A 13,886-nucleotide genomic window follows, 5' to 3' on the forward strand; every position below is an offset into this window, starting at 1 on the left:
GACGACATTCAAACCGGTTCTGATTGGTCCCAGAAACCGATGGGTTGGTCCAGAGCCGGCCTACACGAATCTTGAATCAGGTCATTTTCACGTAAGCACAAAGGACTTCTAGGATAGCAGGTTCAGACTGATGTATGGAGAGATCGATAGAGCAGCGGAATTAAATGAATGGTGAGTCGTCAGGCAAGGGAGCTGCTAGGTGGGTCTGACATCACCACACAAATGACATCATCATGACCAGATAATAAATTAATTGGAAAATAAAGAAAGTGACCTCAGTTTATTCTATGGGAGTTTCCTATGGCTCCCATTTTACACAAACACCACACTATAATACAAAGCGTCTAGCCCAAATGACATTCGATAACAACAAAAAATACATCAAATTCAAGTTCACAAAATATGACATCTCTAGGTCTGAGAACTTTACATTCCATAGCCCTTGTTTGATGTAGAACAATAACACAGTATTGGTAAACCAAAAGTAATGCTGTCTTCAAATGCTCCTTGAAAAGGTGAAAGGTCAGAGATGATACTTCACAACTCGTAAACTTGGGTATCAAAATCATCTCAGACTTTCCGACAACAAGGATGGTCATTTAAGGGGTTATTTCAGAGTTGAAGCCTTCCTGTGGTACATGTAAAGTGGAAGGATTCAGGATATCACCCGGGCCCCCCACAATTAGCTCCAAAACTCTAAGGTGAATTCATAGGAATGTAAAACTACAGCACTTCAACGTGTATTTCATCATCTTCTGCCGAGTAAAGTCCATTTGTGTCTCAAATGGCACCCTACTCCCTATATAGGGCACTACATTTGACTAGGGTTTGACCAGGGTTCATAGGACTAATATAATGCACTATATTATAGGGGAGAGGGTGCTATTTGGGACACAGCCTGACTCCTGTCAGCTGTGAAAGTTCTCACACCTGCTGCTTCACAATAACCACTGAGAGACTGTTAGATAGGGCACTCTCGCCGTCTATCCACTGACAACATGGCTGGAAAAGTAGTGATGCTGCTGTGTGTGATGCTCCTCGTCGCCTTTGCAGGTCAAGTACAACTGTTTTCTGTGGGATATCTTGGGGTTTGATAAAGTTTATTGAATATAATTGAATACTCAAAGAAAGCATTGATTGAACCATGGAGTATTTCAGTAACTATGGGAAAAGCTTGATTCTGCCACCTGCTGGAGTCGAGGGACTCTGAAACTATGTTGAAACTATTATGGCTAAGTGGCCAGATGATATACCAGTTTTAATGTACAGTACATGAGATGATGGTTAAATGTGTATGATGTTATCTAAACCTCCATGGTCTGACATTGTAATAACATTCTTGAGGTGATTTTAAAAAACGTTGTAACATACTATTTGTTTTCTTCAGGCGCAGAAGAAGAGAACTCTGGACTTTACAGAAAGGTAAGGCTGATCTTGACATGTTTAATGTAAATGCTGCTTCGTAAACCAAACCTGGTGTGAATTCAGCTTAGGGTAAAGTTTCCCCTAGGTACGGATTAAGGATCAGCTTCCCCTCCCCCAATCATAACCTTAACCATTAGCGGGGAAAACACAAAACCCAAGATCAGCATCTAGGGACAATTTCACTCTAGTCTGTGAATTCTGTGTCATGAAACATTCAGAAAGTGTCAGCAGATAGAAATGTAATCAATAGAGCCTGACACAATCAACCCCTATTCCACATGACATGCAATCATATCGTTCATACTTGTTCTACACAATGCATTTCTAACTCAGCATTATGTAACATTACACTCTACTGACTGCCAACGCTCTTGGTCTTAACATTAATGCGATATTGTTTTGCAGCCGTCTTGTGTTGATATGGTGGAGATCCTAGCTTGCCCTATGAACTTGGCTCCTGTGTGTGGCTCCGATGGCAACACCTACCCCAACGAGTGTGCACTCTGTGTCCAGAGACAGTGAGTACTGTACCGACCTGGGTTAAAGTATTATTTGAAATCATTGCAGATACTTAAACTGGGCTTGATTGAGCTTGCCTGGCACAATGGAACCAATAGATTAGTTCCAAAACGGCTAACCCTGCCCATCAGGCATTCCAGACAAGTTGAAACACACAAAAAGTATTTGAATGATGTCCCTGGTACACAGCTGCTCCTTTCTCACAGCCCTGTCCAACCATATCACTATAAAGCTAAGAGAGTCAGTTTACAGAAACAAGCCTCAACACCTCCAGGTAAACACTGAAGTACAAGGGACCGAATTCAATCAAACCAGTATTTCAGGAAAATCCACATTCTGTAGGCTCCTACAATGTAATGTTGTGCCCACTAAAGTGCTTCTGGAACTACGTTTCCATCCACAGTTTGTGTGAGTAAAGTCATACCTTATTTAAAAAAGAAAGCATGACAGCTGTGATGGAAACAGGAAGTTTCGGTAAAATTTGATAAATGCCCGACCGATAGGCCTAATTTGTTGGACATGGTGGGTTCTTTTTGTGTCGGTATAATGAATTATGCGAGAAATGGTGGTGGAAATGCCATTAAGCACAAATATTGATATAATAACCATAATATCAAAGTAAACTTGAAGTCACACGATGATATGGTGTGTGGTCCTCCCACTACAACTCTGGAAAGCATGTAGATTATTAGGCTACGGGTTAAATAACTGATGATGAACTTCACAGGGTGGTGAAAGTACAAGATGATCTTGATGCTCCTTTCCAATACATAGAGGGTCTTATTTTGGTGACATGATCGATGCTTGACTGCCGTTTGACAAATAAAAATATTTTCCTTATGTAGACTAGCTGCGAGCTGTTGTCTACAGCGCAGGTGCCAAGACCAGAGTAGGTCCATTTGCAATTTAACGCAATAGTTTTTGTGACATAACTATCGGTAGAGTTGAAAATGCGATGGAAACACATTGAACTTTAGATCTTTATTCGGTACGTGAAAACGTAAGCGAAAAAGTACATTTTGTTTGCGCTACGTCATCAAGCGCTGAATTTGATCTGAAACATGTCTGTTTGGTGGAAGCACACCACTGGTGGGAAAATGTGCTTTTTTTCTATGTGGACTTTAGAATCTGTCTCCAATTGGATGGAAACCTAGATAATGACACACAGATACTACGGATGTAGGATCTTAATTTGAGCCAGTTTGCTACAGCAGGAAAAAAATCCTGCAGCAACAGGAAATGTGAATTATTATGTGGATTATAATGAATGGATATTTTTGTATGGGTTAGCACATTTTTCGTTAGGGCAAATCAAGTCTGCAATTTCTAAATTGAAATGACAAACTTTAGAAGCCTTTTTAAAATGTCAAATACACTACACGTTTGCATTTCCTGCTGTGCAAGAAAATTCTCAGCAACAAAAGAGTGATCAAATTAAGACTCCATGAGAGCAGGTTTCATTGAATTCCGTTTGAATGTACAACACAACCATATTGAACATAATTCATACCCAACAACATAATAAATAAATCATGGCATGAATATTCCTTTCTCTACAGGGAAACCAGAATGGACATCTTTGTCATGAAGGAGGAGAGCTGCTAGGGGGATCTGACATCACCAAACAAATGACATCATCATAACCAGATAATAAATCAATTGGCAAATAAAGAAGAGGTCTCTGTCATTTTATTTTGAACAGTTGAACATTTTGTTATTATTTGTTGGAGTTTCCCACGGCTCACACAGTAGCCACACTATAATAGCCCAATAACTAAAAAAAGACAAAATTAAAGTTCCGATTTTCACACAGAAAATAACTTCAAGGAGGAAAGGTAACACATTCGATCGACAACAATATCAAAAAGCATCTCTGAAACCTTTACATTCCATAGCCCTTGCTTGATGTACACTAGTGTAGAGCAAAAATACAGTATTTGTAAACCAAAAGTTTGCTCCTTGAAAAGGTGAAAGGTCAGAGATGAAACGTCACAACTTGGGTATCAAAATAATCTCCGACTTTCCCCACTTGTAATTGGAATTTGGAGGGGGGGTTATTTCAGAGTTGGGACCTTGTTTTTCCCGAGTTACGGCGAAAGCAGTTGAAGGTAGCGCTACACAAAGCTCTGCCAATTGGCCGCTCGACGGACAAAAGTGCCAATTAGTAGGTGGATATCATGACACCTCCTCAAAGATTCACGCTAAGTCATGTTACGGTTCTACAGTGTTGTATTATAACCGCTGCAGCCTCTGCAATTGGTTATTGGTTAACGCAACAAATAGATTGTGCGCTGCCCTCTTACCCAGCATCTCTCGTACTGTCCTGGGAAGTTTTCTTGACCTCATTCCAGGTGGTTCCTGCCTTCTTCACCGTTCCGGATTTACAAACGGGCTCGCAGGGCCCTGTTTGTTCATCTCTTCCTCATTCATCCTTTGTCCATGTCTTCTTAATCTTCGGGTGGCATCCCCACGTCTACTGTAATCTTTGTGAACAGGTCATGCTTTTCAACTGCGACAACTTCGTACTCGAGAGAGTTGAGGCCATCCGTATCCATCGTCATTAACGTGTGAGTTATTCTCTTGAACCTGCAGGGCAAAAATAATCAACTGTCATCAACATTTGGAGTATAGTTGGGGAACGGGTGGTAGTTCAAAGCTTGAGGGGGAACTTAGTGAACGCGGTTGTTCTAAAGCTTTACCTCTGAGGATTGTCGTTGTTATTTTTGTCTCTTTCGTGACGGATCATCCGGCATTTTCCGACTTCGCTGTCCGGACGAGAGATGTACATTTTTCTGTTATCCACCCTATGGAAATCAGACCAGTGATAGAAATTTGATTAAAAGGATTTTAAAAAGGGGGGGGGGGGGAAATCACCTTTTTTTTTTAACAAAACGCATCCTCACCAACACCCCCGCAATGTCAACATAATGTGACGACGGCAGGTTTCTATGTTTTGTAGTCGAAAAGATAACGTAAGTAAGATCAACAGTTACGATGTGCTACACGTCTGTGAGGTTCAACGTTTTCTGACCTGTTGAAAATGTCGTCATCTTCACCACCCCACCCCCAATAGTTGTTGGGAAAGCCGTTGATTTTCATGATCTGCTCTTTACTCAACGATGAGACACCGCCAAAGTACTGATTATAGGGCAACCTATGGAGGAGACGAAGACAATCAAATATACAGATATACTGGAAATACTAGCAGCTGTGATGGCCGAGTGGTTGAGGCATTGGACGTGACGGGCTCTCCCTTGGTGGTCCACTGTAGGCCAGTGAGTAGAGCACGGAACTTGCAATGTCAGAATAGTGGGTTTGATTCTTGGGGCCAATAAAATGTATGCATGCATGACTAAGTCACTTTGGATAAAAGTGTTTGCTAAATGTCATACGTTATGATATATTATAGTTTCCTGTTCTGTCATGCTGTGCCTCCGAAGGTAGGAATTGAAGTGTTAGGGATGTATTCAATCCGTAGCGCTAAAGTTCTGCGTTGTAGCCAGAGTTACATTTAAAAGCAATGTTCCCGTGTTAGTGGAGACTGAATTCACGGTAAACGCTGCATGTCGGTTCAAGTGGAAAATACCTTTACATTTAAACCGCGAGTCCTTTTCCCCTTGGTAATACTGTAGGTATGAGGAAACAGTAACAACCACTCTGGCATTTACCATGGTCATAACAATGAGTCAGCGTTTAAACATTGTGTGATTGTTCACTCCAAAATAAAGGTTATTGGTTGAGGTCTAGGACTTGACACCTACTTGAAGCCATACTTGTCCATGGAGACAGACAGGTGTCTGGGCTGGCTGAAGCATTTGTAGGTGTTGCGGTCATCCATGGGGATGATGTCCACGTCACTGAACACAAAGCAGTCGTAGTCATACTCTTTCAGGGCCTCAGCATAGCCAATGTTCATCAGCTTGGCCCTGTTGAACGTGTTGTCTCCATCCTGATGAAGGTAAAAGGCATTCTCAAGATGAAGATTAAACATCTTACTGTAAACCAACTAAATGTATTTATAAAGCCCTTTTTAATTCAGCAGATGTCACAAAGTGCTATACAGAAACCCAGCCTAAAACCCCAAACAGCAAGCAATGCAGGTGTAGAAGCACGGTGGCTAGGAAACACTCCATAGAAAGCAGGAACCTAGGAAGAAACCTAGAGCAGAACCAGGCTCTACGTCATTTAAGGGCCAGTTTTATGGAAACACATTAGGCCTAATTCTGGACTTAATAGCATGTTGAATGGAGAATCTCCATTGTAATTGCTATTTAGTCCAGGATTAGGCTTAATCTGTTTCCCGGAAACAGGCCCTAAGTGTTTCATTCAAGTGTTTAAATGTAAGTGTTAAATTTAAGTTTTACATTTCCAAATGTGTGTTGTACTGTACCTGATTGATAACATAGACGCCATAGTCCAGCTGTTGGCGCTGAAGGATGGGATGGAGGTAGTAGAGCCAGAACTTGAGGTGCTCGTCACGATGGCGGAAGGGGATGATGAGAGCAACCTTCTGGAGGGCGACGCAGTCATGTGGTTTGTAGCGACCGCCTTCCTGCAGACCTGGGTTCTCCTTCCTCACTGTGTCCAAGCTGACAGGCGTAGAGAACTCAATCCTGAGAGGCCCAACTGCAGGTCGGAAGAAAAGTTACATTAAATTAATTTAAAATCTATTAATGTGGTGACTTGATGGCTTTAGAAATGGTATCAGTACTTATTGGTATTGATAGAGAATTTCATTTATTGTTTTCCATGTTACCATGTACCTAGAAGGGGAGAGTGATCTGGGCATTTCTCAAATTCTTCGGTCACGAGGGGGGTCTTGTGGGTTTTGGTCTCTGTAGTTTCTGAAAAATCTAATATTAAATTGGTTCAGGTGTTGGACAAAAGAAAATGGGAGTAAAATGATGCCTTGCAAAAGTATTATTTAATCCCCTTGGATTTCTTCAAATTTGATTGTGCTACAAAATGGGATTCAAATGGATTTAATCAACATTTGTTGTCAATGTACACAAAATATTCTGTAATGTCAAAGTGGAAGACATATTTTATATTTTTTAAGATAACTAAAATATAGTTGTTGCATCAGTATTCAGACCCTTTGTTTAGCCAAGCCTAAATTAGTTCAGGAGTAAAATATGGCTTTAAAAAAATCACATAATAAGTTACACGGACTCACAATTTTTGTTGGTGTCCATTTTGAAAGTGCTGAACGAAAGGCCTGCTGAACAAAAGGCCTACCTTGTTGTAGCTCGTTTGCTTGCACTCGCTTATACTTGGAGCTAAGTGTTAATGATAAATGAACAAACATAATGAATTTACTGAACATAAATGTAATAATGTTTGTGTATAGTTCATGATTATTGGACAATGCAGTTCTTATCGACTTACACAAGTCCACAAGGAGTCAGTAGAAACTTTCTTTATTCAAGCAAGTCGTCAGCCATATCAGATGTAGCACTGGTAAGGATTCACTCCATGTTGCTGAAAGGAAAGCTCTGCTGTTGGGACAGCTTTATGTAGGCCCTAACAGTTTATGGGCACGGTTTGTCACTGTTATAGAGCAATTAATGTATTGTTTAGTGTTGTGTTGTGTAGTGGCTTTGCTGGCATGCATAAAAAAACAATTGGTTGAGTTTGCCCCACCAAGAATACCATGCTAAAATTGCCACTGCGTATTTGTACATTTTGAAGTGATAAAGTGTTGACTCTTTAAAGTGAAGTGTTTAAACTTGTTTTAATTGTTAAACCATTATTCAAAATGAACATGTGTCTAATGAACTAATGTTGATTAATCACATATTACAATCCTGCAATAAAGAGGGGAAGTGTCACAAGTCAGTTGTGTGGAGGTGAGGATGGAGTCAGGCGCAGGACACAGAACTGAGTAAAAATAACGTAATTTACTCTGAAACAAGAATATACCAAAAATCCACGCAGGGATAATAACACCAACACAACCGACTACCACAAAACAAGAAACAATCACGCACAAGACATAATGAGAACCAGAGGGTTAAATAGGGACATAATCATAACATAATGGGAACCAGGTGTGAACAATCGAGACATAACAAATGGAAAAAGAAAAGTGGATCGGTGGCAGCTAGAAAGCCGGTGACGACGACCGCCGAACGCCGCCCGAACAAGGAGAGGCACCAACTTCGGCGGAAGTCGTGACAGGAAGAGGTTCTGTCTGTAAAGTTTCTGTGTTGTATTCTCAAATGAACATTTCCTTCGTGTCTAGCTGTAAAATCTCCAGTCTGTTTTATTTGACTATCATTCTGTCTCAGTATATCAGCTATCTGAATCCATTTTGCAGCTTATCATATGGCATGCATCACCAATGCAGCCACAGGCTTACAGTATGATGGCATGACTGGCCTTATGGTCAGCTGTCATCAGAAGCAGAGAATAGCAACAGTGCATTCGGAAAGTATTCAGACCTGTTGACTTTTTCCACATTTTGTTACGTTACAGCCTTATTCTGAAATAGATTGTCGTTTTATTCCCCTTATCAGTCTACACACATTACCCCATAATGACAAAGCAAAAACAGGTTTTTAGAAATCTTTGCCAAATGTATTAAAAATTAAAAACAAATATCACATTTACATAAGTATTCAGACCCTTTACTCAGTACTTTGTTGAAGCACCTTTGGCAGCGATTACAGCCTCGAGTCTTCTTGGGTATGACGCTACAAGCTTGGCAAACCTGTATTTGGGGAGTTTCTCCCATTCTTCTCTGTAGATCCTCTCAAGCTCTGTCAGGTTGGATGGGGAGCTTCGCTGCAAAGCTATTTTCAGGTCTCCAGAGATTCGATCGGGTTCAAGTCCGGGCTTTGGCTCGGCCACTCAAGGACATTCGGAGACTTGTCCCGTGACCACTCCTGCATTGTCTTGGCTGTTTGATTAGAGTCATTGTCCTGTTGGAAGGTGAACCTTCACCCCAATCTGAGGTCCTGGGCGCTCTGGAGTAGGTTTTCATCAAGGATCTCTCTGTACTTTGCTCTGTTTATCTTTCCCTCAATCCTGACTAGTTTCCCAGTTCCTGCCTCTGAAAAACATCCCCACAGCATGATGCTGCCACCACCATGCTTCACCGTAGGGATGGAGCCAGGTTGCCTCCAGACGTCGTTCTTGGCATTCAGGCCAAAGTGTTCAATCTTGGTTTCATCAGAACAGAGAATCTTGTTTATCATAGTCAGAGTCCTTTGGGTACCTTTCGGCAAACTCCGAGCTGGCTGTCATGTGCCTTTTACTGAGGAGTGGCTTCTGTCTGGCCACTCTACCATAAAGGCTTGATTGGTGGAGTGCTGCAGAGATGGTTGTCCTTCTGGAAGGTTCTCCCATCTCCACAGAGGAACTCTGGAGCTCTGTCAGAGTAACCATCGGGATCTTGGTCACCTCCCTGACCAAGATCCTTCTCCCCCGATTGCTCAGTTTGGCCGGGCGGACAGCTTTAGGAAGAGTCTTGGTGGTTCCTAACTTCTTCCATTTAAGAATGTTGGAGGCCACTGTGTTCTTGGGGACCTTCAATGCTGCAGACAGTTTTTGGTACCCTTCACCAGATTTGTGGCTCGACACAATCCTGTCTCGGAGCTCTACGGACAATCCTTTCGACCTCATGGCTTGGTTTTTTCTCTGACATGCACTGTCAACTGTTGGATCTTATATAGACAAGTGTGTGCCTTTCCAAATCATGTCCAATCAATTGATATGTTGACTCTCATAGCAAAGTATCTGAATACTTATGTAAATAAGGTATTTCTGTTTTTATTTTTTATACATTTGCAAAAATGTCTAAAAACCTGTTTTCACTTTGTCATTATGGGGTATTGTGTGTAGATTGATGAGGATTTTTTTAAATAATTAGGCTGTAACGTAACAAAATGTGGAAAAAGGGAAGTGGTATGAATACTTTCCGTATGCACTGTACATCATGTTCTTGTCCTCTGAAGAGACACCATTTAAGAAATATAACGCTATATGAAAGCTAATGATCAAATAATTTCATCAACAATAGCCTTTTAGCTTACTATGCCATACATGTGCCATGAAATTACATAATTTAAAAAATCTCTAGCTTATTGTCAAATGTCTTCAGTGACCTTATTTTTAAAACATAATCATAGTAGTGTCCGAAAATCCATATATTTACATTTATTTAGAAGTTATACAGCACATGACTTACCATTTTCTTTCCCTAAGTCTGACTCCAAGTGGATACCTCTATAATCGACTCCTGATTTTATTAATCCATTTTCACTTTGGGAATCCTTCAAACTGAACAGCAAAGCATTCCTACTCCATTTAGGAACATTTGAGTATCTCAACTGATACCAGAAATATACTGAGAAAGATAAGAAACATAAAAGCACAAGGCTGCAGATTTTCTTTTTCAGCATCTCACCGCTGTTTACCGTGAATCACAGGCTACAACTCAAAAGTGTACTGGTAACGAGCTTCCCCACCCCACACATTGGTGCGCTCAACCTGCCTGGCCAGTTTTTCTGCCAACATATGACGTCAGATTACAAAACAACGATTGACCAACCTTATGTCTTTTGTTAGGCACTTTAACGTCACATAAACACCAACTTGTTGACAAGCCTCTGAACAAACCTGGCAGTATCGGTATCTTGCCTTCTTAGTTTCTAGCAGCACCAGCCACCACTGGGGTATGGTAGAGTGAAAATGATTTGATTAATTATTTTACTGTATTTGATTCACTGTGGATATGGATTGATATGGAATAAATATGACGATGTGGCGGTAGACGCAGACAGATACATTCCCTTTTGGGGAAGGGAACATGAGTTAACCAAGTATGTTTAAGTAACATATTTATTTAAGTAAATGTCGCATGTTAGTCTATAATTATCTGTTGTAACTACAGTGCCTTCAGAAAGAATTCACATCCCTTGAATTCTTCCAAAAATGTTTGTGTTACAGCCTGAATTTAAAATGGATTAAATTGAGATTTTATGTCAGTGGCCTACAAACAATACCCCATAATGTCAAAGTGAAATTAGGTTTTTAGACATTTTTACAATTTATAAAAAATAAAAAGCTTAAATGTCTTGATCAATAACTATTCAAACCCTTTGTTATAGCAAGCCTAAATACGTTCAGTAGTAAAACTGTGCTTAACAAGTCACATAATACGCTGCATGGTCTCACTGTGTGCAACAATAGTGTTTAACATGATTTTTAAATGACTTACCTTATCTTTGTACCCCACACACAATTATCTATAAGTCCCTCTGTCGAGCAGTGAATTTCAAACACAGATTCAACCAGATTCAACCCCAACAACCAGTATATATAGTAACAGTCAAAAGTTGGGACACACCTACTCATTCAAGGGTTTTTCTTTATTTTTACTATTTTCTACATTGTAGAATAATAGTGAAGACCTCAAAACTATGAAATAACACATATGGAACCATGTAGTAACCCCAAAAAATTGTTAAACAAATCAAAATATATTTTATATTCTTCAAAGTAGCCACCCTTTGCCTTGATGACAGCTTTGTACACTCTTGGCATTCTCTCAACCAGCTTTACCTGGAATGTTTTTCTGACAGTCTTGAAGGAGTTCTGAGCACTTGTTGGCTGCTTTTCCTTCACTCTGCGGTCCAACTCATCCCAAACCATCTCAATTGGGTTGAGGTCAAGTGATTGTGGAGGTCAGGTCATCTGATGCAGCACTACATCCCTATCCTTCTTGGTCAAATAGCCCTTACACTGCCTGGATGTGTGTTGGGTCATTGTCCTGTTGAAAAACAAATGATAGTCCCACTAAGCGCAAACCAGATGGGATGGCGTATCACTGCAGAATGGTGTGGTAGCCATGCTGGTTAAGTATGCCTTGAATTCTAAGTAAATCACAGACAGTGTCACCAGCAAAGCACCCCCCACACCATCACACCTCCTCCTCCATGCTTCACGGTGGGAACCACACATGCGGAGATCATCCGTCCTCTACTCTGCGTCTCACAAAAACACGGCTGTTGGAACCAAAAATCGCAAATTTGGACTCATCAGACCAAAGGACAGATTTCCACCAGTCTAATGTCCATTGCTCGTGTTTCTTGGCCCAATCAAGTCTCTTCTTGTTATTGGTGTCCTTTCATAGTGGTTTCTTTGCAGCAGTTTGACCATGAAGGCCTGATTAATGCAGTCTCATCTGAATAGTTGATGTTAAGATGTGTCTGTTACTCTGTGAAACATTTATTTGAGCTACAATCTGAGGTTTAGTTAATGCTCTGCAGCAGATTTAACTATGGGTCTTACTTTCCTGTGGCGGTCCTCATGAAAGCCAGTTTCATCATAGCGCTTGATGTTTTTTGCAACTGCACTTGAAGAAACTTTAAAAGATCTTGACATTTTCCGCATTGACTGACCTTCATGTTTTAATGTAATGATGGACTGTCGTTTCTTTTTGTTTATTTGAGCTGGTCTTGCCATAATATGGACTTGGTATTTTACCTAATAGGGCTATCTTCTGTATACCACCCCTACCTTGTCACAACACAACTGATTGGCTCAAACACAAATTAACTTTTAACAAGGTACACCTGTTAATTGAAATGCATTCCAGGTGACTACCTCATGAAGCTGGTTGAGAGAATGCCAAGAGTGTGCAAAGCTGTCATCAAGGCAAAGGGTGGCTACTTAGAAGAATCTCAAATATAAAATATATTTTGATTTGTTTAACACTTTCTTGGTTACTACATGATTCCATATGTGTTATTTCACAGTTTTGACGTCTTCACTATTATTCTACAATGTAGAACATAGTAAAAAAAGAAAAGAAAACCCATTAAATGAGTAGGTGTGTCCAAACTTTTGACTTGTACTGTATATTTTTTAAAAGCAGACATTGATTATCTCTTTGAGCAGGGTGAAGTTATTAAATTACTCTTTGGATGGTGTATCAATACACCCAGTCACTACAAAGATACAGGCGTCCTTCCTAACTCAGTTGCCTGAGAGGAAGACTGCTCAGTGGTTTCACCTTGACTCCTCTGGTGACTTTAAAACAGTTACAAAGTTGAATGGCTGTGATAGGAGAAAACTGAGGATCGATCAACAACATTGGACTTACTCCACAACACGAACCTAAATGACAGAGTATATCGAATGCACTCAACCGTCAAAGCACTGCTTCCTCAAAATAAAACCCTTTTTGTTTCTTACTGTTTCGCAAAGCACTGTTGAAAAATATCCCATACAATAATTCCTTTTACAGTGAGGACGAGTGACTAGCTTGGTAATGATAAACTCACAGGAAAATAAACTATCCTTTGGAGGGAGAAAACCTCAAGGGAATCGATCCCGTTGGTTATCTGTTACTGCGCTCTCTGTTGACAGTGCCATTGCACGGTAACATGTCAGTCAATAAGGGAGCACAAGGTGCCACTTGTGTAGTTTGGCGTTTGGGGTCAAAGGTACGTCACATGACTGCAACTAGGAAACGGGTCTTTGAGTGCTATCAGTAGATAGTTCTTAAAAGCGATAACAGAAAGCACTATCTTTTATGTTACTCCCTTGCTCGTTGAAAGGGGTTCCGACAGGATAAGAAGCAACATGTGAGTGCAATTCAAATTTAGTCTAACTACTGTATCAGTTATAAAGGGATGCTTGATAACTGTAAATCTGTACATCTTACTGACTCGTTCATGGAGGAAATGTCTTATTCAGTCTGAAAGTCAACTTGACTTTTTTAATTGTTCATTTATTTTTGTCTTGAAGGGGCACTCCTAACCAGACCTGTGACAGTGGTGTATAAATGGACCTCTTCTTGCACTATTCTCTCATTCTATTGGTAAGGGGTCTCTGCGTCCCCATACAGTACATTAACATACAGGTGACACTTTACTTGACACCTAGCGTCATAACACGTTATGATACAGTCATAACCATGTCATAATATGTCA

At 40.5% G+C, this 13,886-nt stretch overlaps 2 protein-coding genes across 6 annotated transcripts; one reads left to right on the forward strand and one right to left on the reverse strand.

Moving 5' to 3' along the window:
• Positions 1 to 881: 881 nt before the first annotated feature.
• On the forward strand, positions 882 to 3,615 carry spink4 (serine peptidase inhibitor, Kazal type 4). Its single transcript, XM_014195337.2, has 4 exons — positions 882 to 1,053; positions 1,388 to 1,422; positions 1,831 to 1,943; positions 3,504 to 3,615. Exons 1-4 carry the CDS (start codon positions 999 to 1,001, stop codon positions 3,547 to 3,549), a joined length of 249 nt encoding a protein of 82 aa, XP_014050812.1. The 5' UTR covers positions 882 to 998; the 3' UTR covers positions 3,550 to 3,615.
• Positions 3,616 to 11,200, reverse strand: LOC106602599 (beta-1,4-galactosyltransferase 1). 5 transcript variants are annotated; one of them, XM_014195336.2, is made up of 9 exons: positions 11,168 to 11,200; positions 7,333 to 7,425; positions 7,121 to 7,223; positions 6,708 to 6,797; positions 6,335 to 6,570; positions 5,706 to 5,893; positions 4,976 to 5,098; positions 4,644 to 4,748; positions 3,616 to 4,530 (listed from the first exon to the last, which is right to left on the reverse strand). In XM_014195336.2, the coding sequence occupies exons 3-9, from the start codon at positions 7,137 to 7,139 to the stop codon at positions 4,392 to 4,394; spliced, it is 900 nt and encodes a 299-aa protein (XP_014050811.1). In that variant the 5' UTR covers positions 7,140 to 7,223; positions 7,333 to 7,425; positions 11,168 to 11,200; the 3' UTR covers positions 3,616 to 4,391. The 5 variants fall into 5 exon arrangements, with proteins under 5 accessions (XP_014050811.1, XP_045572593.1, XP_014050807.1 ...); XM_045716637.1 differs by lacking the exon at positions 11,168 to 11,200 and adding an exon at positions 10,136 to 10,382; XM_014195332.2 differs by lacking the exons at positions 7,121 to 7,223; positions 7,333 to 7,425; positions 11,168 to 11,200 and adding an exon at positions 10,136 to 11,092.
• Positions 11,201 to 13,886: the final 2,686 nt, after the last annotated feature.

This window comes from Salmo salar, chromosome ssa04, assembly GCF_905237065.1.
Source record: "Salmo salar chromosome ssa04, Ssal_v3.1, whole genome shotgun sequence".
Classification (NCBI taxonomy): domain Eukaryota; kingdom Metazoa; phylum Chordata; class Actinopteri; order Salmoniformes; family Salmonidae; genus Salmo; species Salmo salar.

Bases quoted from the DNA above. Each gene is read 5' to 3' on its own strand.
- spink4 (XM_014195337.2), top strand. From the start codon at position 999: ATGGCTGGAAAAGTAGTGATGCTGCTGTGTGTGATGCTCCTCGTCGCC. The intron at 1,423-1,830 runs GTAAGGCTGATC...ATTGTTTTGCAG, and splicing joins ACTCTGGACTTTACAGAAAG to CCGTCTTGTGTTGATATGGT. The intron at 1,944-3,503 runs GTGAGTACTGTA...CTTTCTCTACAG, and splicing joins GCACTCTGTGTCCAGAGACA to GGAAACCAGAATGGACATCT.
- LOC106602599 (XM_014195332.2), bottom strand. From the start codon at position 10,349: ATGCTGAAAAAGAAAATCTGCAGCCTTGTGCTTTTATGTTTCTTATCT. The intron at 5,099-5,705 runs GTAGGTGTCAAG...TCTCCTCCATAG, and splicing joins ATGGACAAGTATGGCTTCAA to GTTGCCCTATAATCAGTACT. The intron at 4,749-4,975 runs GTCAGAAAACGT...TGATTTCCATAG, and splicing joins GATGACGACATTTTCAACAG to GGTGGATAACAGAAAAATGT.